This window comes from Equus asinus, chromosome 27 (genome assembly GCF_041296235.1).
Source record: "Equus asinus isolate D_3611 breed Donkey chromosome 27, EquAss-T2T_v2, whole genome shotgun sequence".
Classification (NCBI taxonomy): Eukaryota; Metazoa; Chordata; class Mammalia; order Perissodactyla; family Equidae; genus Equus; species Equus asinus.
In genome coordinates, this window is record NC_091816.1 from 25981622 (window position 1) to 26006570 (window position 24949).

At 40.7% G+C, this 24949-nt stretch overlaps 1 protein-coding gene across 19 annotated transcripts in view; it reads right to left on the reverse strand.

The window, feature by feature from the left end:
• TENM3 (teneurin transmembrane protein 3) overlaps positions 1–24949 on the reverse strand; it is a 579767-nt gene that overhangs the window by 11688 nt on the left and 543130 nt on the right. For all 19 annotated transcript variants that reach the window (XM_070499641.1, XM_070499653.1, XM_070499652.1 and 16 more), the window contains 2 exons: positions 8877–9052; positions 7315–7550 (listed from right to left, as the gene is read on the reverse strand). In XM_070499641.1, coding sequence (XP_070355742.1) covers positions 7315–7550; positions 8877–9052 — 412 coding nt within the window. The remainder of the gene's footprint in view (positions 1–7314; positions 7551–8876; positions 9053–24949) is intronic.

The following is a 24949-nucleotide window of genomic DNA, read 5'->3' on the forward strand; positions in this document are numbered from 1 at the left end:
TTTGTTCAAAACCTTTTCAATTAAATTTTGTAAACTTGAGCAACTGATAAGAAAAATACCAAAATGTATTTGCTTTAAAGTTTGTTCAGAAGATACGGAGGTGGTAAACATGACATCTCTGTAAATTACTCAAAGCTCCTCCCCCCATAAGACATTGGAAAATAATTGCTTTGTGGATTAATCATGGCTACATTAAATAAAACAGTGGTAAGTGTGACTCTAGCCCTTTGAAGAGCAGTTAAGTAGGAGCTGGAACCCACATTACTGTAAATTATTAATGAGTTTAAATAGCAGGAGGTTACAAACACGATCATTGCTTTTGGCCAAGTGCTGAAATGTCACACTTTTTTAGCATGCCTTTTTCTTTGATAACATCTGGTTAACTGGCAGGAACTTCAGATCCTCTACTCCGGCATCTACATGGTCTGACCACTGTGCTTAATTTACAAATCTAGCACCATGTTGTTTGTCATCGGGCCTCTGTGTGGCTCTGTGCCATGTCCTGAATCTGGGACTACATTTGGCTGTTACTATCTGTGAGCCAAGGTGTACACAAACCAGCCTTCATTACTGCAATGGAAATGTGGCCTTGGTTAAATTCTACTTTACAAACGGTCTACAGTGTTTGCAGACTGGGACCGCCCAACAGTGAGCCCAGGGCCATTCGATTCTTTGGTCTCCCACAGCACCTTTGTGGCAGTGGCGGCTTGTACATATCAAAATGCTCCTGAACTATCTGGATTGTTAAAAATTAAATGGGAAACTCTTAATTTTACATGATCATGTCTGAGCTCTAAAGAACCTTCAAAATGGACAGCTCCAGCTGATGAATTATACACACACACACCATACACACACCTATGTATGTGTAAATAAATGTGTATGTATAATATACATGTATATTTATGGAAAATCTAGGATAAAACTAGTGTGTGCATTGTGTCATTGACATCAAACAAGTCCCGGGAACAAATACTCCTTAAGCTTCAACTTTTCCAATTAGCTGTTCAAGGGGAGTATTGTGAAGTCCATGGAAAGGGAAAGATAGACGCTAAAAAGAAGTTCAAGCCTTACAGGCAAAGTGATTTGCAGGGAAAAAGCACCCCCAGAGATGATGCATAGAAAATGAGAAGGCACAGACCCGGATGGAAGTTAGGAGATCTTGATTTTTCAGTTCTGTCATTTCAGATCCAGCTGATGTAGGGGAAGAAAAACCCCACTGTACCATAGCAGGTATTGGTATGTATTGATGTGTGTGTGTGTATGCATGTATGCTCATGCATGCTGGGAGGAGGAACGCAGGAATCAAGATGCTGCTCTCATAGCCGGGAGGGCCTAGAGGCAGCCCGACTTTGGGCTTTCTCTGAATCTGTTTTGTCCATGTGTAAATAAAGAGGTTGGCTAGAGCCCCTAGCTGTGTCTTTCAGTAATGGGACATGATTCTGACCAGCCAGCTGAAGGGTCTCTGGGCGTCTGTTTTCCTGTGTGGCAATGTCTGCCTATTAGCTGCTCCCTGCCTTATGTGAATTTTGTGTAACTTTATGAGTTTAGGTTTGCAGAATGCTTTGCGTACCTTGGAACAAAGCTCCTAGCTAACGTTACAAATATATATTTGAAAGTCTGTATAAAGGTTTCATCTGATATCAAATTGACTCAGTCCTGAGGTGGCAGAATCCAGCTCTTCAGCCTGTATTTGCACAAAATCTTTGACGCCTTGAGAAGAGGTTTTGCACAGTTTCAGTGGTTTCCTAGGGCTCTTGTGTTTCTTAGATTGTGATTTAAAAGAAAAAAAAAAAACCTGACTGTTTAGGTTTGCCCTCTTTTTTCCTTCCTTAAGTTATTCCAAGCTGCGAATAGCCACGCAAGACCGACTGTGTGGTTTCCATGGACTATGAACCCACAGCATTGCCTGATCTGTTTGCATTCATCACCATTTGTATCTCACTTCCTTACTGCCTCCTTAACCCCCCTTATCTTGGCAATATTTCCTCTGGTTAGAGCATAAGAAATCTGGGCTGCAGGTCTGGTATGATTGTTTGGTTCCTGAAGGGCAAAGAGACAGGTCCGGAACCCCTGCCTGCACCCTGTACTGGGCTTCTGACTTGTTCCTTGGTTTGTGAGTATGGCTACACAACACCAAAGCATCCAGGTGAAAATCAAAGGGTGTCATTACTGTTGCCACTGTGTCAGCCGCCATACCAAACATGTCACCATATGGAAACATCTACAAGCACTGTGAGACCAAACATCTGGATAGAAGTGTACATTTTTCTTTTTATCCAGACCAACATTGTATGCAATGCTTTTCTTATGTCCTCAAACTGAAGTAATGAGGAAAGAATTAGATTGTGGCTGTGGTTTTCCCCACATTCTTAACATAAGCCAAGGTTTTAACCATTCTTTCAGTTTCCAGACACCAGCCACTGTTATTCAATATGTAAAATTCCAAAAAATACTGACAGATCTTTTGTTTTTTCTATCCCTCCTCAACATGCCCAGACTTTCTCCTTTGGGTGTCATGAACAAAGCGCAGAAGTCCAGGGACATTTCCATTCTAGTCTCACTTAACTATACCTCTATGAAATCATGGCAACTTTGCAACCTTTTTTTTGACAATCATAAAGCCCCAGCATTGTTCCATGCCCCAGTGGCCTTTTAATAAATATTTTTAATATAAAAAATATCAAGTTAAGTTGAATAGTTCATCTAAGATGAAAAACCTTCTATCGGATCATGACTATACCTCCAGCCATAGAAAAATGACTCCAAATGTTGTGTCTGGATAAGAGATCACCATGAATTCCTTTGTGATATACAGCATTTCTTTTAAGTAAGCATGGAAAATCCCCGTTTTCAAAGATCATGCCCAGCATGACTGTCATTAATCACAACAACCCTTTGATATCGGGAGGGGGGTAGTTATTTTCGTTCTGGAATACTTGAAAAACTAAGACATAAAGCACAGTAGGATTATATTCACGTATCTGGAATGTTACAGAGGGACGGGAGGAAGGGCTGGCTCATCACCCAGTACACTTGGTGACAGTATCACGACTCCCTCGTGTCCCTGTTAGAACATCAACGGGCTGCAAAGTGTTTTGTGTCTCTCCACACGGCAGCAAGTGCTGACTGCACTGTACAACCCCATCCAGGCTGTGCCACTCAGATTAAAGTGAGAACAGGACATCACACAAACGTGCCTGGCATGATAAGACTTAATTGTGCCATCACATTTATGTCTGCCTTTCAACACGCTCTTGGCTTTCAAATTTTGAGAAATTCGTTTTAAAATAATTCACTACATTTTTTTCCTTTAAGCATCTGAATTCTGGGCAAGTTCAGAAGATGAATTTTATTAGCAGAATGCCATTGTAATTTTTTGTAACTGATTTAAGGCTGGTTCCAAAGTCCAACATTGGGAAAATTTAGGAATATTTACGAAATATTATAAGAGGACAAGCAACTATTATGCATACACCTTTAAAAAAATTGTAGCTAGGAACACACGAGCTAGGGAATCGTCTCATCTTTCCTCTGCTCCACTTTCCCTCATCTCTATCACCATCTCATTTGCTTGTTATTCCTACTGTACTCGCCCCTTTTCTCAAGCATTGTTTCACAGAAAATGCTTTTCATGTTGATAGTTTCTTCTATAAATTTTCCTTTTCTACTCCTTGCTTTTAAAAAAAATTTGAAACTACTATATCTAGTGTTCTATCTATTATATCTATGTAACCTATTCTATCTGGGGTTAGGTTTTTTCTAACAGTCAAAGATTTGCAAGGATGTGCTATTCATATAGCTTCTCTCTTAGGAAGATCTACATGCAATGAAATAATCCGTATTATAAGGTTTTGTCCTTCTTTCATTCATTGAATAAATATTTGAGTGTCTGGCACATAGCTCAATTTAGGTCAATAACTTAAGAATGAAAAGAACTTTCTGCTAGGAAATAATGAAAGCTAAGAGAGGAGGTGCTCGTGTCTCAGAAAAGAGAGGGACGGAAACCGGTGGCTTTCCGGGCTGATTCGGATTGCTGCCGTGGCCTCGGGTCTCCCTCCCTTCTTGCTCCTCTCTTTTCTATTTTGGCAGACTCCAGGTCCAGTCCTTAAACCGGATTTTCATATCATCACTTTCTCCGTAGAATTTCTCTCTTAGAATCCACAGAGGAATGAAATTAGCAGCACTGGCACATCCAATCTTATCTTGAAAGTAAGAAACCCTCCCTTGCGATCTCGGCATTGTCTCTCGGAGAGCAATCACACCTATCAGCTGGAAATCTCCTTTCATTGTGACCGAACAGGCCATTTGAAATAGTATATTTTCAGAAATGTCTTGCTGAGGCATTGTGCTTCTGCTATTTAGAAAGAAACTAACACCCATAGGCATTAGTGCACTAGTCTCCTCCTCCCCAAAGGGAGGTATTTTCTTCATTTAGAATCAGGAAGAGGACCAGAGACTTCAGATTGGATTTCCCCTCTTTTCCTCCTAATTTCTTTTGATGTCTAGAAAAGCAGTGTGACAAAGAAAAAAGGATTCACTTAGACAGCTTGTCTCAAAGAAGAGCAGGCAACATGTTATGTGGTCAGTTTCTGGGCAAAGTGTTTCCCATCCTCTTCCCTCTTTTGTGCTGACATTCTCCTACCCAGGGTGCTAAATAGCTCTTTCCTAGCCACCTGTTGTGTGGGTATAAACGCCCAACGTTTGCGTTTGTGGTTGAGATTCTCTGGGTTAGGGTTAGGAAATATATAATCATGCCTTTTATTTTCAAAGTACTTTCACATTCTCATTTGATTCTGTAACAATTATGTGAAACAGAAGCAGGGTAGGGTAAATTTCATTTATCCGTAATATAGCTATATATATATATATTTATATATACACATATATATAATGTCTATGTTATAATGGCATAATTTATTTTCTAGATGATATATTATTTATATCATAATATGGATATCATGATATAGATAAGGAAAATGAGGTTTAGAGGTATTATGATTTTCCCATAAGGTTTATTATTAGTAAAAAGTGGAGCCTGATCTAGAACCTATATGTGTGTGTGTGTGTATATATATATATATATATATATATATATATATTTTATTGGTGACAAAGATTGGCCCTGAGCTAACGTCTGTGCCAATCTTCCTCTATTTTGTATGTGGGATGCTGCCACAGCATGGCTTGATGAGCAGTGTAGGTCTGCACCAGGGATCCAAACCCATGAACTGTGGGCCGCCAAAGTGGAGCGTGCAAACTTAACCACTATGCCACTGGGCTGGCCCCTAGAACCAATACTTTTTGAATTCTAGTTCAGTACTGTGTCTTCTTTGGTGTGCAGAAGGAGGAGCACAAACATGAGCAGGATCTTTGTGTGTTTTGATGAAGTAGGCCCTGTGTCTGAGAACTGGTGTGGCTCTGTGTGTGCGTGTGTACCTGTGAATATGTATACCGTGCCTGCTGTAGGAACAGTTGAGTAAGATAAAGCCTGTGAACTAGCTTCCAGTTTGCAGTGGTCCAAGGCAGCAGGGGCCCTGGGAAGAAGTATGCAGTGACAGCAGCAGATGGGGATGCAGGCAGCTACTGACTCCTCAGTTCAGTCGAAAAAAAGGCAGGAGCTGGAAATGACGCTGGCAACAGACAGAGACCCTATGAGAGTGACCTGAAACAAGTTTGAAACTTGTTTTCCTGCCCGTCACTTCAACCCTGATCTTGTTCTTCCTTCTAGTGTTCTATTGATTTTTCTTCTCACTCCTCTCAATGATGTGACGCCCCTCCAGCCTCCCCTAGTTCCTGCTGGCCGGAACTCCTGATCCAGGGGCTCTAGAGCAGGGGCATCCAGGCTCCCACAGCCTGGGGTATGCGTGAGGTGGGAGCATGAAGCACTGGTTCCAGCAGACCATGAATTTAGAGTCCCAAGCACCTGTCTTGTAATTGAAGTGGAATCAGAATATAACCTGTAAGTTGGAATATGGTCTGTGTTTGATCCACTGATTCTTTTTTCTTCATTTCTATTTCCTGGAATAGCCAGGGACAATATGTAGTGACTGTTTCTTACCCTGAAGGATTGTCCCAGATAAAGAATGTTGGCTTGTTATAATAATAATTTAACCATTTTTGGTGCAGAAAAAAGGACATTAGTGGTATGCTCCATGTTTTGTTCTCTCTCCATGAATTTAAGTAATTTTTTTTGGTCCTTCCATTCTTTTTTCTTTTCTTTTTTTGGTGTGGAAGATTAGCCCTGAGCTAACACCTGTGCCAATCTCCCTCTATTTTGTATGTGGGACGCTGCCACAACATGGCTTGATGAGTGGTGTGTAGGTCTGCACCTGAGATCTGAACCCATGAATCCCAGGCCGCCAAAGTGGAGTGTGTGAACTTAACCACTATGCCACCGGGCTGGCCCCTTAAGTAATTTTTTTTAAATGGCAAGGGATGTAATGTTAGGAATAGTTATCTACATTTATCGGATAAACTAAAATCTTTTTACTAATAGAAAGAATGAATCAGGTTCAGTTTATAGTGGTCGAAGGTGGTCTCTTGTAATCTGTGACTTAGTACTTAGTCCATGTTGTCTTTACCGAAGAGCTGTCATAAATCACGTCTTACTTTCCACATATATTTGGCCCACAATGTGAGCGGGAGAAAGAAAAACACCAACAAGGTAATGCAGAGAACATTTTGCAAAGATCAGTTACACTAGCCTAATCAGAAATATCATCACAGTCCGCATAAAAATAATGTGAGTCAATAGTGAGGAGGCAGTAATTAGGTTCTGACACTGATATTTTTCTGTATCCCAACTATACTTTAAAAATATTGAGAATGCAAAGAAAGAATCCACCTCTCCATAGCCAGCCCATCTTTTTCCATATAGATATTTATGATTTGGAAAACTGTCAATATTTAAGCCAATTCTAACTTATCCCCATGCCCGTATTAGGAAGCCATCACTCCTAACTGAGTGGGTAAAGGAAAAGTATAAGATTATTAAGATAATACTAGTAAAACAAGAATCAGTTGACGTCCAGGTGATCTGGAATTGTGCTATCGGCAATTTCCTAATTTCCCTGGGAAGAATTTATTTTTAATCATAGAAATATTGAGAAAACCTTTTCTCAAATAGTTGGCTTTTATTACGAATCATCCACTGGCTTGACGGTTGGCTATAACACATGCTCTTGGGTAAGACGCTTCACCGTGTGTGGCCCTGGACACATGAGGGTGGACAGAGACCCGCCCTCACGGACAGGTCTTCTCCACGATACAGAGAACTGGGCCGCCATCACCCACTCTCTGACACTTACTTACCCTAAGCTTTCGACCAAAGACATTGACTTTTCCTTGGGCTTGCTCTTTTCGGAATCTCCATTCCACCAAATTTTGACCGTTTTCACCAGGAAGAGTCATGTTTCTTTTGGCCACCGTTGGATTGGCTGTGCCAGCCAGGACATGTGGCTCTGTCTGGTAGTGCGAATCCAGACCGCTGGCGTAGATAATTCTAAGAGAGCCGTCGTAACCAATCTGGTAGCTGTTTCTTAACTGATCTAAAAAACAAGAAGCAGAAAACACGAACTCTTGATATGGATTAAATACTCGGTCGGCTGTGCCGTTAGAAGTGATATAAATTTCTAAAACGACTCAATTCCATTTATAAGGAAATAAAAAGTATTTAATGAAGTCTTTGTAGAAAATAAGAAAACAACTTTGATTTCCGGCATTTCATGCTGTAACATGTTTGGCTGAATATTAAAGGCAAACTTTAGGGGAATTTAAAGTCCTTCTCCACTTACAGTAGATTTCTTTTTCTCATTTGCCTGATGAAATAAATGAGGGCTCAGTCAGCTTCCATGGAATGTGCCATAAATGTTTTGCAAAGAGCCAAATATGTGCTCCTTTAGGAGGCTGATGTGTTACCTCCAAGGTCTTAGAAGACTGCCTCCCATATATGCATTCTTATATCCTTTATCAAAGATCTTTCGGAAGGATTTAATACCTATACTTGTATACCAAAAATATAAGGTGATATTCCCCCTGAAATTGACTTTAAAAAAAGGCAGTCATCTTATATTTTGTACAAAAAAACCCTCTCATATTGTGTAGGCTACTGCCTCAATTTAAAATTGTTGATTAATACAGGACCATTTGGGGAAGAAATGAATTCACACAATACTAATTTTAGATGATTGTAGAGATCACCTGACAGAACTGGTAAAAAAAAAAATGAGTCAAAGAAGTTTAACTCAGATTTAGTAATTATTCTTAGAGCTACAACCTCACCATTGCAATTGTCATTGTAAATAGGCTTTTTCAAGATTACATCAAGAAGGAATATGGCAGGCAGTTCCATTATGGAGATATTGGAAATATATGCCTATAGACTGAATGAAAAAAACAAAAGTCTAGATAGTACATAAATGAGTACTTGGTATTTGGTATAAAATTTCCAGTGACCACATCATATGCAGATTCAAATACTGCATCACACATGGATTTAGAAAATCCTCTGCCTCAAATTACCGTTCTTCCAGGGTCGTGAGGATGACATGCTCTGGAGAACGGTGGATGACTCAGAAAGGGTCTGATCATGCACGCGAAGCGTTGGAATTAAGTCACTTCATTAAACAGGAGTGAAAAAAGATACTATTTCTAGGTTAACATATTGTTTTATATATTCTGTGATTTTAAATATGTATACATTACTAAATAAACATTACATGTAGACATTAGACTATTTCATCAATATCTCTAGAGGTTTCTATTTTCCCCTTCCCTTTTCTGGTTCATCTTAGAAAACGGAGGTTGCCACATTCTATTTTGGGTGCTAGTGGTACTTTAAAATGATCAGTTGGAAACTACGCTTTTGTGTTTACCTTGAACCATGGTGTAGAAAGAGTCGATCGAGGACAAATTTGAAGTGATGCTGACATCTTCGTCTCGGCTGGAAGACTCAATGTCCACTGTGATAGCCTTGTCCATGTCTCCATGAAGGTTTGTGACCACGCCGGTTGGAAATGTAACATTTGTCAGGCGACCTTCACTGTCATAACTAAATAAAAGAGGCATTAACTTGGTGTTAACTAGAACCTGCCAGTCCTTCTTCCTTATAAATATGATAGGCAGCAATATTAGCTGCACAGATCTGGAAGAATATTTGTCTTTGCGCAAGAGCTATGCAGAGTGAGGACTTCAAACATGCTTTGAAGTAATCAAAAGCCTGTTTAATATAGAAAAACCTCACCGGTGAGAGCCAGAGTAAACAGACCAGCTCTCCATCGCAGCACATTATTCTTTGAAGTGTGACCAAAATGCTCCCACACAGCTAATTTGCTGTTTCAAAGGGAACATGTTTGCTGATATTAAATTCCTTAGTATTCCGCCATATTTTCTACAAAGTAGATTTAATTCGCTGTTACATCAGTTTTTAAAGTTTTACCAACTTACGTCCTCTAGGGCAGTGCGATGTAAATATATATATATATATATACAACTTTGTCAAAACAGTATGTGTACATACATGTATGTATTTGCATGTGTAAAACATTCTTTTAGTGCCTTGAGACATCTTCAACAAATTAATAAAATAAAGCCTTTCAACAGCTTCCTTATTTCTCAGTGATTGACATAATTTGTAATGGTAAATTGGGACTTAAATGTTGGCGGGGGTGGTGATAATCTTTCTTGTCTATACTGACGTTGTAGGAATGGGTGATATCTTGAATGATGATTTATTATGTTTGCTGAAGTGAGATGTAATATTTCCTGACATTTAATAATTATTTACTTTTTTATTATATACTTACTCTTTTTTAGCATATACATATAAAGGGAACTTACAATTTAAATGTTAACTTTTTTTTTTTAAAGATTGGCACCTGCGCTAACATCTGTTACCCATCTTTTTTTTTTTTTTCTTCTTCTCCCCAAAGCTCCCTGGTACATAGTTGTGTAATCTAGTTGTGAGTGCCTCTGCTTGTGCTATATGGGATGCTGCATCAACATGACCTGATGAGCGGTGCCATGTCTGTGCCCAGGATCTGAACCGGCGACACCCTGGGCCACTGAAGCAGAGCATGCAAACTTAACCACTCAGCCACGGGGGCTGGCCCCTAGGATATATTTTTAAAAGCTGTCCTATAATCATAAATATACATTATAGATACAACATTTTACTGAAGAATTGACTTTTTTTGTGACTTTTCTATTTGTGGTAGCACCAGAGAAAATTTCAAAACTGACATTGTGGCTTGAAGAAAGAAAAAAAAAGAAGCAAGTTCTGGATGAAAAACTAGGGACTTCGTTGGGCCAAAAATATAGTTAAGATTAGATTTCAGATTGATAAGTTGCTTCATTAATAAAAGGTCCAAGCAAAATGGAGACTTGAACTGTGTCCTACTTAAAATGAGCCCAGATGCAGAATGAGCAGAGAAAGAATCTTAGGAGTGACAGACAGAAGTTACCAGGGGAGAAAAACAGTGGGGGAGGATCCTATTAATGGGTGTAAACATGGACAAGGAGAAAAAGAGTAGAAAAAAGTACTTAAATGATATTTTGGAATAAAAAGGTAGAGGGTTTTTGGAGAGTAAAAATTAGCTTTGAAAAATGTGGTTAGTAATTAGAAGATTCCAGATAATAAAGGTAGAGAAGATTTAGCCAGGGCAATGTCATGGTGGAGATAGGCAGGAAGAAAGGAGAAAGGAGAGACAGGGGAAGTCTGTTTAGAGCCCAGGGATGAGCTGATCCCATTAATTCAGTGGAGACAATATCAGTCAGATCATGGGTTTGACCGACTTGATCTGACAGTCTGCTGTGCTGCTCGGCCAGCCGCAGGAATTAGCACTCAGAAGGGAGAAGCGAGCAATGGAGAAACGAAGAGAAAGAAAATGCACCATTAAGTGTAATCATTGTTGGGACCTACAAAAGGCAGAGCTGGAATAAAAAAGCTGACTCCTTCGCCTGCCCGCTGACCCAAATGCCCGTGGCAGATTAAGGCATCAGTGAAAGAAACGCAACACGGTTTATTGCTGTCATTGCTTTTTCGAAGCAATTATTGCTCTTGAAGAAACAAATACGCACAGGTTTACTTATACTGCAGAGAAGTTACAGAATTATCCACAAAACCCAGCTAAAGTTCAATCTTAACCCGGACATCATTCTTGCCTCACTGTACGTCTCTCACAGTATGATGGGAAGAATGTGTTAATGTGTTTTTAAGAAATTAACATCCTTCTGAATGCTCCTGTATAAAAGATAATTCAGTACTGCCTTGTCTGCCCTCCTCTCTTAGAGATGGAAAAATGAGAATATGATGTGGTTTGATGACTTGATTGGGCTCTTTTGCATCTTATGAGTGGACCACAACTGGGACTTTCATGTGCCGGACCCCAGGTCCACCAGTCTTCTGTAAATCCCAGTGCCTGATGTAAAGTGGAGCCCGCCGCTTAATGCAGACGATGCCACCTGCCAGCACTTTGCTGATTCACTCTTGCAGCTGTCACTCACCTGCCCTTTTGCGACCCTTTTGCTGGTTTATGTTTCCTGGCTCCATTCAATCTAAAGCTGGAACGTCACCTTTCTCCAGCAGCAAGCCTTTCTCCCACCTTTGCCTCTGCTCTTTCATTGGCTTACCACACATTCCCCGTCCTGCTGGGCAGGCATTTCGTATCACAGGATACTGAGCGCACTGTGATAGAGCACGGGATGCTGCGCATTCAGACGCTAACTTATTAGCCTTTGGTTCTTTGGGGAATAAACATACAAGTAACCTTTGCAGGTAGTGCAGCTAGAATGACCTAGGGTTAAGCTGGGATCTCAGTGGCCCCACTTCACAGGTTAGCCCTGCAAGTTCTGAATTTGTGCCTTCAGAGGAGTGGCTGAATCCGAGTGAAGGCACGGAGAGGGCTGAGGTGTTTGCATGAGGTGGGCCAGGAAGGCTGCTGTGATCTAAGGCGCCCAGAGCTGCTACCTAACCAGTCACTTAACAGTTTCTGAAAAAGCTTATGTGCAAGTCACAATGTGAGGCTCCTGTGGATACACAAGGATAAGAAGTCTGGCTGGGGAAAGAAGTCATACACACGAAAACTTCCTGTTGCAAAGGAGTGCCACGTGAATGGTACAGATTCCCAGAGCACTCAAGTGCAGAGAGAGGAGGTAGCGTTATGCTGGAGCAGTGAGGGAAGGGCCGCGTCAAGGTGGGGACCTAAGTCAGACTGGGAAATAGATGCAGGATTTAGACAGGCTGATAAGGCATGAGATGGCACTGCAGTCAGGAAAACAGCAAGGGTAAGGGCGTGGAGGAGTGGAGACGAAGGGCTGTGGGGAGTTCGGGGCAAAAGTGCACAAGAGGAGGGTCCATGAAGGGCCCATCAGACAGCAGAGGGAGGCCCTGGGCAGTGTCCTCACTGGGGACTGTCCGGGAGCTGAAGAAGGCTATAAAGGAAAGCTGATGTCATGGCAGCACTGATGGAGCCCAGAGGCAGGGTGACAGGGACGCGGGGAGGACTTCCTGGACTTCCCAATTTTACAAATCAGGACCAAAAAAAATCAAGGACCAACAGAGGGTTTTTAAATAAAAAGCTATCCCCCGTGACCTCCATCATTTCATAAAGAAAGGCCATTTAAATCGACCAAAGGTAGGAAGGACCGAACCTCAGGGCGAGTGCCCACTCTTTAAAAGGAATAAGTGAAGCTTTATGAAAAAATTCTCCACATCATCGTTATTTACTTTTTTCATTTCACTGTGGATCCATGAAAACTTCTTCATGGATTAGCATCTATGCCAAAAGAAATGAAAACAAGATGGATGACAGACATTAAAATTACCGGGGGGACTCTGGAGAAGGGAGTGAGAGAAAATGAGTAGTCCAAGATGACTTTTCAGGGACTTCAGAAATGGCAGGCGGACTCTTCTTCACCTCGGCAAAAGCAGAAAAGCAACGCTCCAGCAAATGGCCAACTGTCCCCTGAAGTCCTCTGACGCTGGTTCCTCAGAGAGGCCTTCCCATAGACGCCTCTGGTCATATTCTCTGCTTGTGTGCAACTTTGTGGCTCTACTTAATGTTGCTTGGCCTCGCTGGCGAACTAGCCCTGGCCAGCGTGTATATCTGAGACATAGTTTTCTGTTATTAGCTTTTTGAATTTACAATGCAATATAGGCTCCAGGGAATTTGACTAGGACATCAACTTCACGCTCTCCATTCCACTCATCTGGTCTTAGCCTCACAGCTTCAAATTCATAACACAGCACATTCTTTTTGCTCCCGGTTGACCCCTCTTCACAAAAGACTCACTGGAAAAGACAAGCTCCCTCAGGCTCTTAATGACCTTCTGCTCTTTCACTGATGAGAAGCCCTTACTTGATGTTTATCTATTTGTTCATCTTTAATTTTGATTGCGTTTTTGCCTAGACTTGCTGTTTTGGCCTCCGTGGTATATGTTTAAATCTCTTTCTAAGTTTCCTAAGCAGTGGGCTTATCAAGAAATGCCCCAGAGAGTCAGAGTGTCTGCCATTCTCAGTTGAAAATGCTGTATTCATCCTGAGCTGAAATTTTCTCTCTCTCCCCCTTATAGACGTGAAGTTCTCAACTCTTCATTTTCCCTCCATAATGTGTCTCAGATATTTATCTGCCCATTCCCGTGGTTGTCTTCGATTTTAAAACTGGTCTTTTGTCTTTCCCTGTACTCACTGACACCAAATTAATCTCCTGAAACACCAAGATTATAATACTTTTCTGCTTAAACATCTTTAGTGGCTCCTCAACTGAGAGAAAAATTGACCGACTTAGACAGTTACCCACACATGTCAATAGACTATTGATATTGCAAATTTATTCGTGTGGAAACAATTTGCAGTTCGCAAAAACTTTCTTTAAAACTCAACAGCAGGATTATCTACTGTCTTCAATACTTCCCCATAAAATGGCTTCCTTAATCAAATGTTATGTTTTTAAAATTACCTTCTGCTTTTAGGAAAAATCTGTGTAAATCAGAGCAGGGGCGTTAGAGAAGCCAGTAAACCAAAGACAAGCAGTTATAACTCTGGAGAAGTGGAGCTGTTTTCAGGGGTGGAATGTCCTTCATCCCTTGTGCTAATTGTTGGCTTATAATTCAGCCTGACACGGAATTGGTCTGTCTCAAAAATGAGAAAAACTCATGTACTTACTCATATAATGTTGGCAATGCCCTTCTCCCAAACCTTTCTTCTTTTCACCTATAGAAGAGTGAATGGGAGCCAGCTAACGGTATGTTTTATCACTGGCTGGAGAAACCAGCCTGATTTGAAAAGGCAAGACAGCAGTAGATGTTTGTTTGGGTTCCTTCTGGAGACCTCTGGATGAGATAAATGTTCAACTTTAGTCATGACTGGTGTCTTGCCCAGGGCCATCCCAGAATAAGCCTCCTCTGAGAGCTGCTTAGTGGGGGTACATCCGTTCGCTGTAAGACTTGAATCACAGTAAGGACTCCCATGAACGACTTACCTAACCTGTCTTTCTCCCTAATGTCTCCTTATATAGAGGGAGAGCCTTTTCCTCCATCTATTGGCGTTCCTTAGGTTCCAGTTTCCTTCCATAGTTTAACAGCCAGCAAAAACAAAAAATTTATCCCTCCAATCTTGCCATCTGCTATAGCAATGCTTTTTTCACAATGCTAATTTGTAACAACCTCTTCTCTGTTATTGTGGTAAAGTAGAACAAAGTTACTAACCCTATCATAACAAAAACGTATGCAGAAATCTTTCCTTGATCCTCATTCCTGATGAAGGACATGCAGAAACAGCAAAAACAGAACAGAACCTGATTTAAACTCCTAATGGTGGACGGAGTTGGAATCCTAACAGCAATAATGCGATTTGTAACACTAACAGCAAAGGAATTTGTATTCAAGTATTCCAGGAATGAATCTCAGGTTTATGTATTTTAACAACTATCTCATAGACAAATCATCATTTCTTTGAATTCAGTAGCAATGTTGTCAGTAAGAAATCCTCAAAAATCAGGTTCTGGATAGAAAATGCAAAATGCTTCCATCACGAAGGTAAGCAGAGCAATCAACCAACTCCTAAATCACGGGCTCATTTGGTACTTAGCGGACTGCTACCCACATATTACCAAAAATGACGGGAAAATGCAAAATAAGGAAGACAAGAGAAAGCATTATTTTCCATGATTTTCGTATCAAGTGCTAAGAGGATCTTGATGAGAAAGGGTGAGACTTGCATGGTGTGGGAGGCAGTTAACACTTATCTAAATTTCTTTGCTGCTGTAGCATTTCATTCAGAGGTCTTCGTGATGGGGCAAATTCTGACCAGAGCTTTGCACCCTAAAACCAGCAAGGGCAGTAGCCCGCAGTCAAGCCACTATTCTCTTTTTTCAAACACCCCAGACAACATGAGTTCAGAGGAGCACAGACAAGACAGACCTTTCCTCCTTCACCTCTGGTCCTGCCCTTTCTTTGAACATTGAGCCCAGTGATAAATGGTCACAGACGTGACATACTTTTCAAAGATGAATTCAAGAAAAGTGACCCAATGCCTCTTTCCTTACACAGTCATTACCACATCAGGGAGAAGTGACAAATTGACAAAGCCCAGCTCTGAAATTCATAGGCCTTGAGACAAAGGCATCCAAGTCAGGACATTCCAGAATTAGTTCCCTTTGGGGTTTGAAGGGTTCTACGTTAGCCATCATTAAGAGAAGGATCATAGTCAAGTCATTCTTCTTTTGTTTGTTTATTGACTGGAGAAGGCTGACAGGAATAGGACACATCTTATTTATTTGGATAACAGTTCTGGTGCAGGTCTTGAAATGCAGACTTGCTAGACAGCTGATGTCAAGGGCAATTTTTGCTCCAAAGAGTCTGTGAAGCAAGACTACGCCTGCCCGCATCCTCCTGGATTTATTCCATGGGGCCTGGATGTGCTCAGAGGACGTGCCCACCCTTTTCTTTTGTCTTCCTCTATTTTGGCACCTGTTCTGCCAGACACGGACCCCCACCCAGGAAATGGCTGTGCAGTAAGTGAGGAGAAGGAGGGATCTGGGACACTTGTGCTAAGTTGGGAAGGTTAAAAAAAAAGTAGAAAGCCTATTTGGAAAGAGAAATTTATTTATTACTATAAATTACTACCACCAGCATAATATGTTAGCTGTTATTTGATGGAAGGTATTGTTTTACAGAAACGCAATATGCCCAACTATTTTAGCAAAGGAAATTTGGGAACTTGTTAAATGTTGTTTCTTTTGGAATAAGCCTTGACAGGGGCCTATGAAAAGCTGGGGAGAAATGGCAGAATCACAGATTTTTTTAGAATAGGAAGGGATTTTTAATTACTAAGAAGCCTTTCATTTTACAGGTGAGGGTGCACAATTTTAGAGAGGTACTGTGACTTGCCCAAAGTCACACGGTTAGGAGCAAGTGACAAAATCAGGAAGGAACCCAGGTTCTGTTTCCAAATCCAGCGCTTTCTCCTGTCAGGCTGTGCTGCCCCTCAGAAGAGAGAACAAAGAGAGGACAGAAAGAAAGCAGCATCGAGGAGCTAATGAAACGTCGATGACTTGGAAAACTGGGGAGAACAGGAAGGAACTGGAAGGAAAAACAAACGCAGTAGTGAACAGATTCAGAATGGAAGGTGAAAAAATATTTAGACGAAAATGTTGTCTATTCACGAGCTTTAAGGGAGAAAATGAACACCGAGAAGGGTGAGAAGTGAGGGAAAGCAGAGGAACGGCCAAAATTGGGCAGCAAGGGAGCAAAAGGGAGCAACACAGAGATGATGTAGTGTTCAAGAGGCACAGATTTGAAGGTGTCAAAAAATTCGGCATATGGTGTCCAGTAGCAGCAAGCGGACCCTAAGGTGTTAACACGGGCACTGTCTTTATTGCTAAGCCACAGGAAACTCCAGTCTGTGAATTCACGAATTCACACATTTTTTTTCCTTTTGTAACTAGATCTTCTGCATTCCCCTTCAGTGTGATTTCATTCGGACTCATGGCTTCAGTTCTTTCCATGGTTTCACGTCCACATCTCTACAAGTGGCTTCTCCTAAGTTCGAACCAGCCATTTGCGACCACGTGCCAGAGTGTACTATGGGAACCTCAAATTCATCATTTCCAAATCCAGACTCATCCTTTGCCCCCCAACCTGCTTCTTCCCTGTATTTCCCCATCCACGTGGTCACCTAAGTGAGCAGATCGTCTTTCACCCGCCTCTCTTGCATTCAGTCACGAAGTGCTATTTCATTTCCTAATGATTAATCTACTTCTTTCTCTGTAATTTGTGCCCAACCGTGGTTCAGGTCTTCATTTCTCAACTACATTCACTATCTCCTAACTTCTCCTAACCTTCTGCTTTTCTATATGGAATCCATCCATATATTGTGGCCTGACTGACTATGTTGCTTCCCGGTAAAACTCCTTTAAGAGAGCCCTGTGTACCCAGGATGGAAGATCACCAGCCACGTCAGTACCCTCTCTGCCACCACCTCCCTCTCTAGTCTCATCTTCCTCCTTCCCCACACACATTCTATGCTTGGAGCTGCATGTTCTTTCCAACACCTGCCATGCTCCGGCTCCTGAGAAAATGCTCTCTTCTGGCCTAGAACATTCTACCTCTGTTTGCTAACCTTTTTCATACCTTTTCAAGACTAAGCTTAAAAACTAACCCCTTGGGAAGTTCCTCTTACCTTGTGCTTGTCCCCAGTGCCCAAGCTGAGTTAGGCGATCCTCCCCCAGACCCCACAGCATCTTGAACACCTGTGTCTTAGCTCCTTCCTTCCTTCTTTCCTCCCTCCCTCCCTTCCTTTCTTTCTTTCTTTGAGGAAGATTAGCCCTGAGCTAACATCTGCTGCCAATCCTCCTCTTTTTGCTGAGGAAGACTGGCCCTGAGCTAACATCCATGCCCATCTTCCTCTACTTTATATGTGGGACGCCTGCCACAGCATGGGTTGCCAAGTGGTGCCATGTCTGCACCCGGGATCCGAACCGGCGAACCCTGGGCCACCAAAGCGGAACATGCGCACTTAACCACTGTGCCACGGGACTGGCCCTCTTACCATTCTTATAGTCATTTACTTCTCTGTCTCCCCCAGTGGACTCTGAGCTCCTCGAAAGGAAGGAAGGTTCTTTTAGCTCTGCATTCTCCGGCATCTAACACCAGTACCTGGCACGTGATAAATTCTCATTGAATGAATCTGTACAAGAGTGAGTAAATGATTGCCAAGAAACTTGTGGATAAACAGGAAGCCTTGATCACCAAAGGGTGATGGCTATGAGGTTTGAAGTAATTTAATAATTTGCTAATCAGTGTGCATTTGCAACGTAACACTTAAAGACTTTCATTTTTTTTTTTAGGTGGCATAATTGCTTTTGGAAAAAGTGTCTCCCTGGGGGCTGGTGTTGCCTGGACTGGTCCCAAATGGGACTAACCACACCTGTGGGAACACCTTTGTGTTAAGGAGAATGAAGTACACTTTAAAAATTAAGTTAGAAAAACAGAACTCATTATTCCATTAATAAGGCATAATGAACTAATCTAATAGAATATGCACATATGGATATGTACATGATGATAAACTGCAGAGTGTAACCTTTCTCACGAGCTCTAAATGATAAATAACCATTGCATAAACTCATTCCTGTAGGTCTTAAAGGTTTACAGTTTAGCCATCCTGACTATTCTTTGCTTTATGGAGGAACTGTCTGATGCATTTAGATCCTCAGCCATTTTGCTCCTCTGGATTATAACATTCTTGCAATATTTCTTTTGTTACTCTAACTGATCCATCTTAAAAACATCATCACCTGTGAGTAAAGAACTTTCGTCTAATTTCAGGGAAGTCCTATGCTTGCCTTTATTAGAACTCGGTTCCTTCTTTTGTTTTCTAGAGTTTGAAATAGAATGAAGTCTTCCTTCTAGCTGATGCTTAACTAACATTCCTTAAATACTTATATTAATTAACTATTCCTTTAGATAAACCGTAAGTTTTTTCAGCTTTTGCTTTTTATACACTGTTTTTCATTAAAAGGCCACAGATGGGAAAATCTTAATTTATATAAGACTTAAAATCTTCAAGTAAAGGGAACAAAATCTAGTTTTTAGACAGAGAAACAAAGTGGTATTTCTGTACATAAACGCTTCTCAGAGGTTTTTGAGGGTCTCCCTTTAAGAAGCACAGATTTACCAAACTTTGGGATGAACTGGCGTCTAGGAAATCTGTTTTGAAGTGTGTGAGAGTGTGTTTATGAGATGTGGTATGGTGATGGATGGGAAGGATGCTCAGTGAGGAATAGGGTGGTTTGAAGCACGTGATGGTCTCCCCAAACATCTTATCCCCTTCATGGATTGCTTCGTCTAACCCTGGCAGAGAGTTCAGAAGAGAACAGTATCTCTTTAGTTCTGCATTTGCAGCCTCAAGACATTCCGAAGCCATTCCAGGATCCTGGAATATAGGCAACGGGCTTTCTCTGGGAGGCTGAGGAGTTAGGGCAGCCAGGCTGAGGGCTGCTGAGGGTGCTTTTATTTTTATATCCTAGGAATGAGCCAGAGATGCTGGCTAGTCTCTGGAGAAGACCCAATTGTTGAGCATCAGGTCTGTGACTGTAAAAAAATACAAAGTTCCCTTCCACAGCTTGTCAATGTGTAAACTTCTTGGCCCGTTACCGAACTATCCTTTCCAAGAGCCGGTGCATATAACTCAGCCTTGGGTAAATTGTTCGATAATCGCCGTGTAAGGGAAGTTGCTGACGCACACAGATGCGAGGCTCTCTGATTGTCTAATTTAGACAGTTATGTAGTTGGTTTACAGAGGAAATTCAACACTTTTGGAAGCTGCATTTACTCACTCTTGAACCATTATGGAGCAAATTAATACATCTAGAAAATTAATTTGCTAATGGAACACACGGAAAGAATTAACATAGCCTTGAAACTATCGATACGCTGCAAATTATACTGAGAAATTTTATTTTATATTATATACTGAGATATATTGAGAAAATCTGGCTAACCAATTTTTACTTTTCCTGGGATTTTTTTCTAATAATGTGAATAACATACCATTTCCCCGTTTCCCTTTCTGCTTTGAAACCTGGACAGAACTAATTATTTCTTAAAACTAGACTGCAGAAGAAAATTGGATTAAATCAAGTATTAATAAAAGTGTTGCCTTCGTCGTGTTCAGGTTAACATTTGGAATGTAGAGCAGCCACTTTATTTAGTTGCCTCCACATTTTTTGCTGCTGTCCCTGGGAATACACATTCTGGTGAAAAACTTAAAGCAAAATTATTAAACAAACAAAATAGCGAAAATGGAAATCAATCAGAGCATTTTACCAGGATTTTAAGCGATCTGCTGATAAAACCTCTTAAAAATCATTCTGAATGTCCCAAATGTTTCCTACTATGAAGAAAATAAGAAACAAAAAAAAGGAAAATAAAAGAACCAAGCACTATTTTTAGATATGTATTTATAAAACGGGCTCTTTTTGGTGAGGAAGATTGGCCCCGAGCTAACATCTGTTGTCTATCTTCTTTTTTTTTTTGTCTCCCCAAAGCCCCAGTACGTAGCCGTATATCCTAGTTGTAAGTCCTTCTAGTTCTTCTATGTGGGACGCTGTCACAGCATGGCTTGATGAGCGGTGTGTAGATCCGCGCCCAGGACCCGAACTGGTGAACTCTGGGCTGCCAAAGGGAAGTGTGCGCACTTATCCAGTTGGCCACTGGCTGGTCCCTGGGTTGTTTTGTTTTTAACACAATTTTTGGCAGAAATAACAATGAAACGTGGTTTCAGTGTTTGAGTCTTTAGGGTTGGATGTCAGAGGTCTATAATTGAAAGGTTATTCTCTCCTGTCCTAATTTTTCTAACATCAGAAGCTACTGCAGTAATACACACATAAGGAGAAGACAACACAGGACAGATGTCAGGCTGTTTAGACGTGATTCCATGTCAATGGGAATGGACACATCTTTTCTAATTTGCAGTAACTGTCATTGAGTTTTCCAAATTATCTGTGCTATCTGTACATTACTTTGCATTCGTAGCAGAGGTACTATTTACACGGCCTCTCTTTCCTCCTCTGAGACGCCTTTTTTGATACTCTCCCGGAGCATCAGCACTGACGTCAGTGGGGTCGTGGGTTTGCCAAGGGCGCAGTGTTAAGTTCGTTATAAAGCAATGGCTCAGGAGCTCATTCTGAAATTGCTAAGCTTGAATGAGGGACCAGAAAGCACCCAAATGAGAAGCCAGAGACCTACCTAAATGTGTAAAAGTTGAAACTCATTTATTTGCTCTGTAAATCTGAATATGGCTCACGAAAAATCACAGAGTCAGCTCCACAAATAGAAGGCTCCAAACATCCCGACTCCCAAGACAGGGAAACAGCCACGAACCTGGTACTGTGCATGGACGTATCAGCCAGAAGTTCCAGCTTTCTGTTCCATGTTGTCTTCTTTAACCAGACAGAGGAGCCTCTAGCTATGCCTGCACGGTTTGTATTTTATAGGGGTAAGCAAGCAGAGAACTGTGAAATGCCATTTACTATTAAATAATTTATTCTATTGCCCAATTCAATACACTGGATCTGCTCTTGTGTGCATTGAAGTGGAAGAACTGAGGTTTGGGGATGAACTTTTTTAATAATAAATTTTCAGGTGGTGAGATCTTTTTGGTCTCCCTGGAATTACTCCAGCTAAGAAATGATAGTGTGTGATAATTGTTTTTAAATGGTTTGAAGAGCAGCATGCAACAGTCTCTACAAGTGAAGGGAGTAACTAGACTTATCATAGGGTCATCACACGAGGGGACCCCTTTAGCCACTTGGACATCCTTTCTGCTGCCCAGCAAGTCAATGGAAGAGGAAGTCTGAGACAAGATGACTTATTCAATCAGTAATAAATAATTATGCGGTTCAGGAAACATATTAGTCTAACTCAGAGATTTCAAAGCTGAGTTCTAAACCATCTGATACCTACTTCATCTTCCTATCATACCATCCAGTGGCACGTCTGAGAACACTGGCCACTTCCCTAATGAATGAAAGCAGGCACATAATAACTACAAGTAACGTGGAGAGAAATTGCTGCCAAGAAGAAAATATCTCCAGTTTTTGAAATGAAGGTTCTTGTGCTTTGAAAACCATCTGTGTACCCTAAAAAGTCACCTATTTTATTGGTGACAGATAAGAATCTTAAGTTGGGAACCAGGTTTTCTTTTCCTAGGATCATCCTTTCTGATATGAGGTACAAGAATATTGCTGAACTGCATTAGCACAACATTCCAGGAGTCGTGAGAGCCACAAAAATAATTAAATAGTTTGCATTTTATAAAATACTTTTTCACATTTCATTCTGTACTCACAGCCCTACCCAGACACACTGATGATAAACTAAAGCTTGTACTAAGGAAAAAAATAATAAAATTAAAACATCTAAGTAATCTGAACTAATTCTCTTTTAAAATTTCTTTGATAGGAACTATAGCAACTGTACTTTTGTTGGTGGGTAAATTTATGGATTCCAGGTTTTTTTCCATCTGCTTCTATCCTATAAAGTTTCATCTCAAGGCTTTTTTAGACATGAGGTTAGCTAAAAAGCTGGACACATACAAATGGGAATTTGGGCTGAAAAGTTTAATTTCTCTTTGCAAGGCATTTGTGCAGAAAGATGATTATAGAGCAGGTATCTGCTCTAGGGACCGGTGTCACGAAAGTCAGAGAAAACAGGTGTTTTCCAATTGGGAATAGTGATTTTTTCCCCCCTACAATCTCACTGTGGTTTTGGTAAAACCCTGACCATTGTCAAATCTTTCACATCCCTTCTTTATGAAATTACCAAGTGCCCTTACCACATCTAAATTAGACAAATAGTACTATAAATATATGAAGGGAAATATATGTACTAGTATTCTGGGAGGTGGCCAGCCCATGCATAGCTACGAACACCAAGGAAGTCTGATAGGTATGGGGCGCCCCTGGCTGCCTCTACTGGACGCTTCACATCCAGTCATGCGTCCAAGTCAGGATGTCATAAGCATGAACTCTTGGTGAAAAGGCTCTGATGAGTAGAGATAGGGGCTGCGTTCACCCGTCAGCAGTCTCAAAATGTGCCGCTCTGTCAGAAGACAGAGAGAGCTTCTGGAGGGGCAGCCTGACAGTGACACTCCCCTCCCTTCTTTTAGGCACTTACTGTACTTTGGAATGTGTTTAAAGGTTCTTACACTTAGAAGAGGTGGGCATGTTCTTTCCCAACTAAATTATAGAATGTATGGAACGAAAAAAAGATGATTTGTCATTCTGATACGACGACTGAATTACTTAGGTTAAGCACTCTACTTTTTCTGTCTCATACTGTAATACACTGTTTTGCAAAATGCACACGTTTCTTAGAAATTTTTAAATCATGTCTTTGCTGCAAACATCTAGAGGGAAATCAACAAGAACTCTGCTTTCTAAAAGCAATATTTCTGTTAATTTTATTGGAAAAATTATTTTTTAAACACTGGTTTGTTAAACCACTATCTTATTAAATTATAACAAACACACACACATATATGCATATAATTATGAGGTTTATATTTGGTACAATATTTTAATAATACTTTTTGGAATAGTTGCCTTTACTGTAAGTTATCTAGATATGACAATAGATATACTTTAAATATGATGTGTAATGAATTTGTATTAGTAAAATATGATTATGATATATTTCAATTAATTAAAAACTTCCATTCTTTAAAACAAGGTTTGCCCATTATATTCACAAGATCAACTTGCCAACTCAACCTCTACTTTAGCCGTTGTCGATTCTTGACTAAATCTAAAATTTTTGGAGGGTGTTTGTTACTAGAGAAATGTGTCTTCTTTGTGCACCATAATTTAACAAAAGGTGAAAATCCCAAATCTGTTTATCCTATCCCACATTGCTCCACCAATGGAGTGCATCCCTTTCTCCAATTTTCCAAACTTGATTACAATTCATTTGCAGGCCATAAGCAAACCACTGTATCTGTTGCAAGCAGTTCATGTGTCCATAGTAACCCACATGATGAACTTCCGTGCAGTGTCAATTCGCAGGAACAAATAAGGACACATTCAGAAATGGCCCACAGAGCAGAGCTCGAGTCCTAGATTGTCCTAAGAATTTATTTCTCTATTTTTTCCGCTGCTTTCAACTAAACTGAAACCCTACCAATGCCACCATCATTTCCTGAAGATCTGATAATCAGAGCAGCTCTCCTGGCCAGTCTCATCTGATGGGGGCACTTTTTCTGTCCTCTTTTCTGCCTCTTTGGCAATATAGCCTGCTATCACTTTGAAAACGGTGCAAAAGAAGTGCTTTCCATTAACTTCCAATTTATTCCTTTCCTATTGCGATCCTAAAATGAGCAAATGGAATGTTAAGAGCAGAATTTTAATGTAACTCAATTGAAAAGGTTTGCTCCTCTGACAAAATCCTGCTGCTGGGGAACACTCATTTTATTACAAGGGAATCTGTCAAAAAAGAAAAGCAATTCAAGCTACAGGAGAACGAAGCTTTATGTATAAGATCCATTCCAGAAAAGTTGTACGGAAAATATTTGTATATTGGATCATTTTTTCTACTGACTTTTATTGTAATTTTAGAGGTGTGCTCCTACAGAAAATACTTCTGCTTCAGCACATCATGGAGACATCACACTAAGGAGCTCAATATTCATTTCTCAATATTCATTTGCATTTGTCAACATGCCATCTCTGTACATCTAATTTCTCCTTATGATTTGTGCAATGTTAGTGACGGGAACAGGTAATCGAAAATGATTTTACACAGGCACTCACTGCAAAGGACATATAGCATAAAAAATACAACGGCTAATTCTCCTTTCGTTCTAATCGACCTCATAAAATGTGCCTGTTCAAAGAGCACATTGCCTGGGCCACTACTCCACAGATTTAGTAGAAAGCCCTGGCTGGGTGAG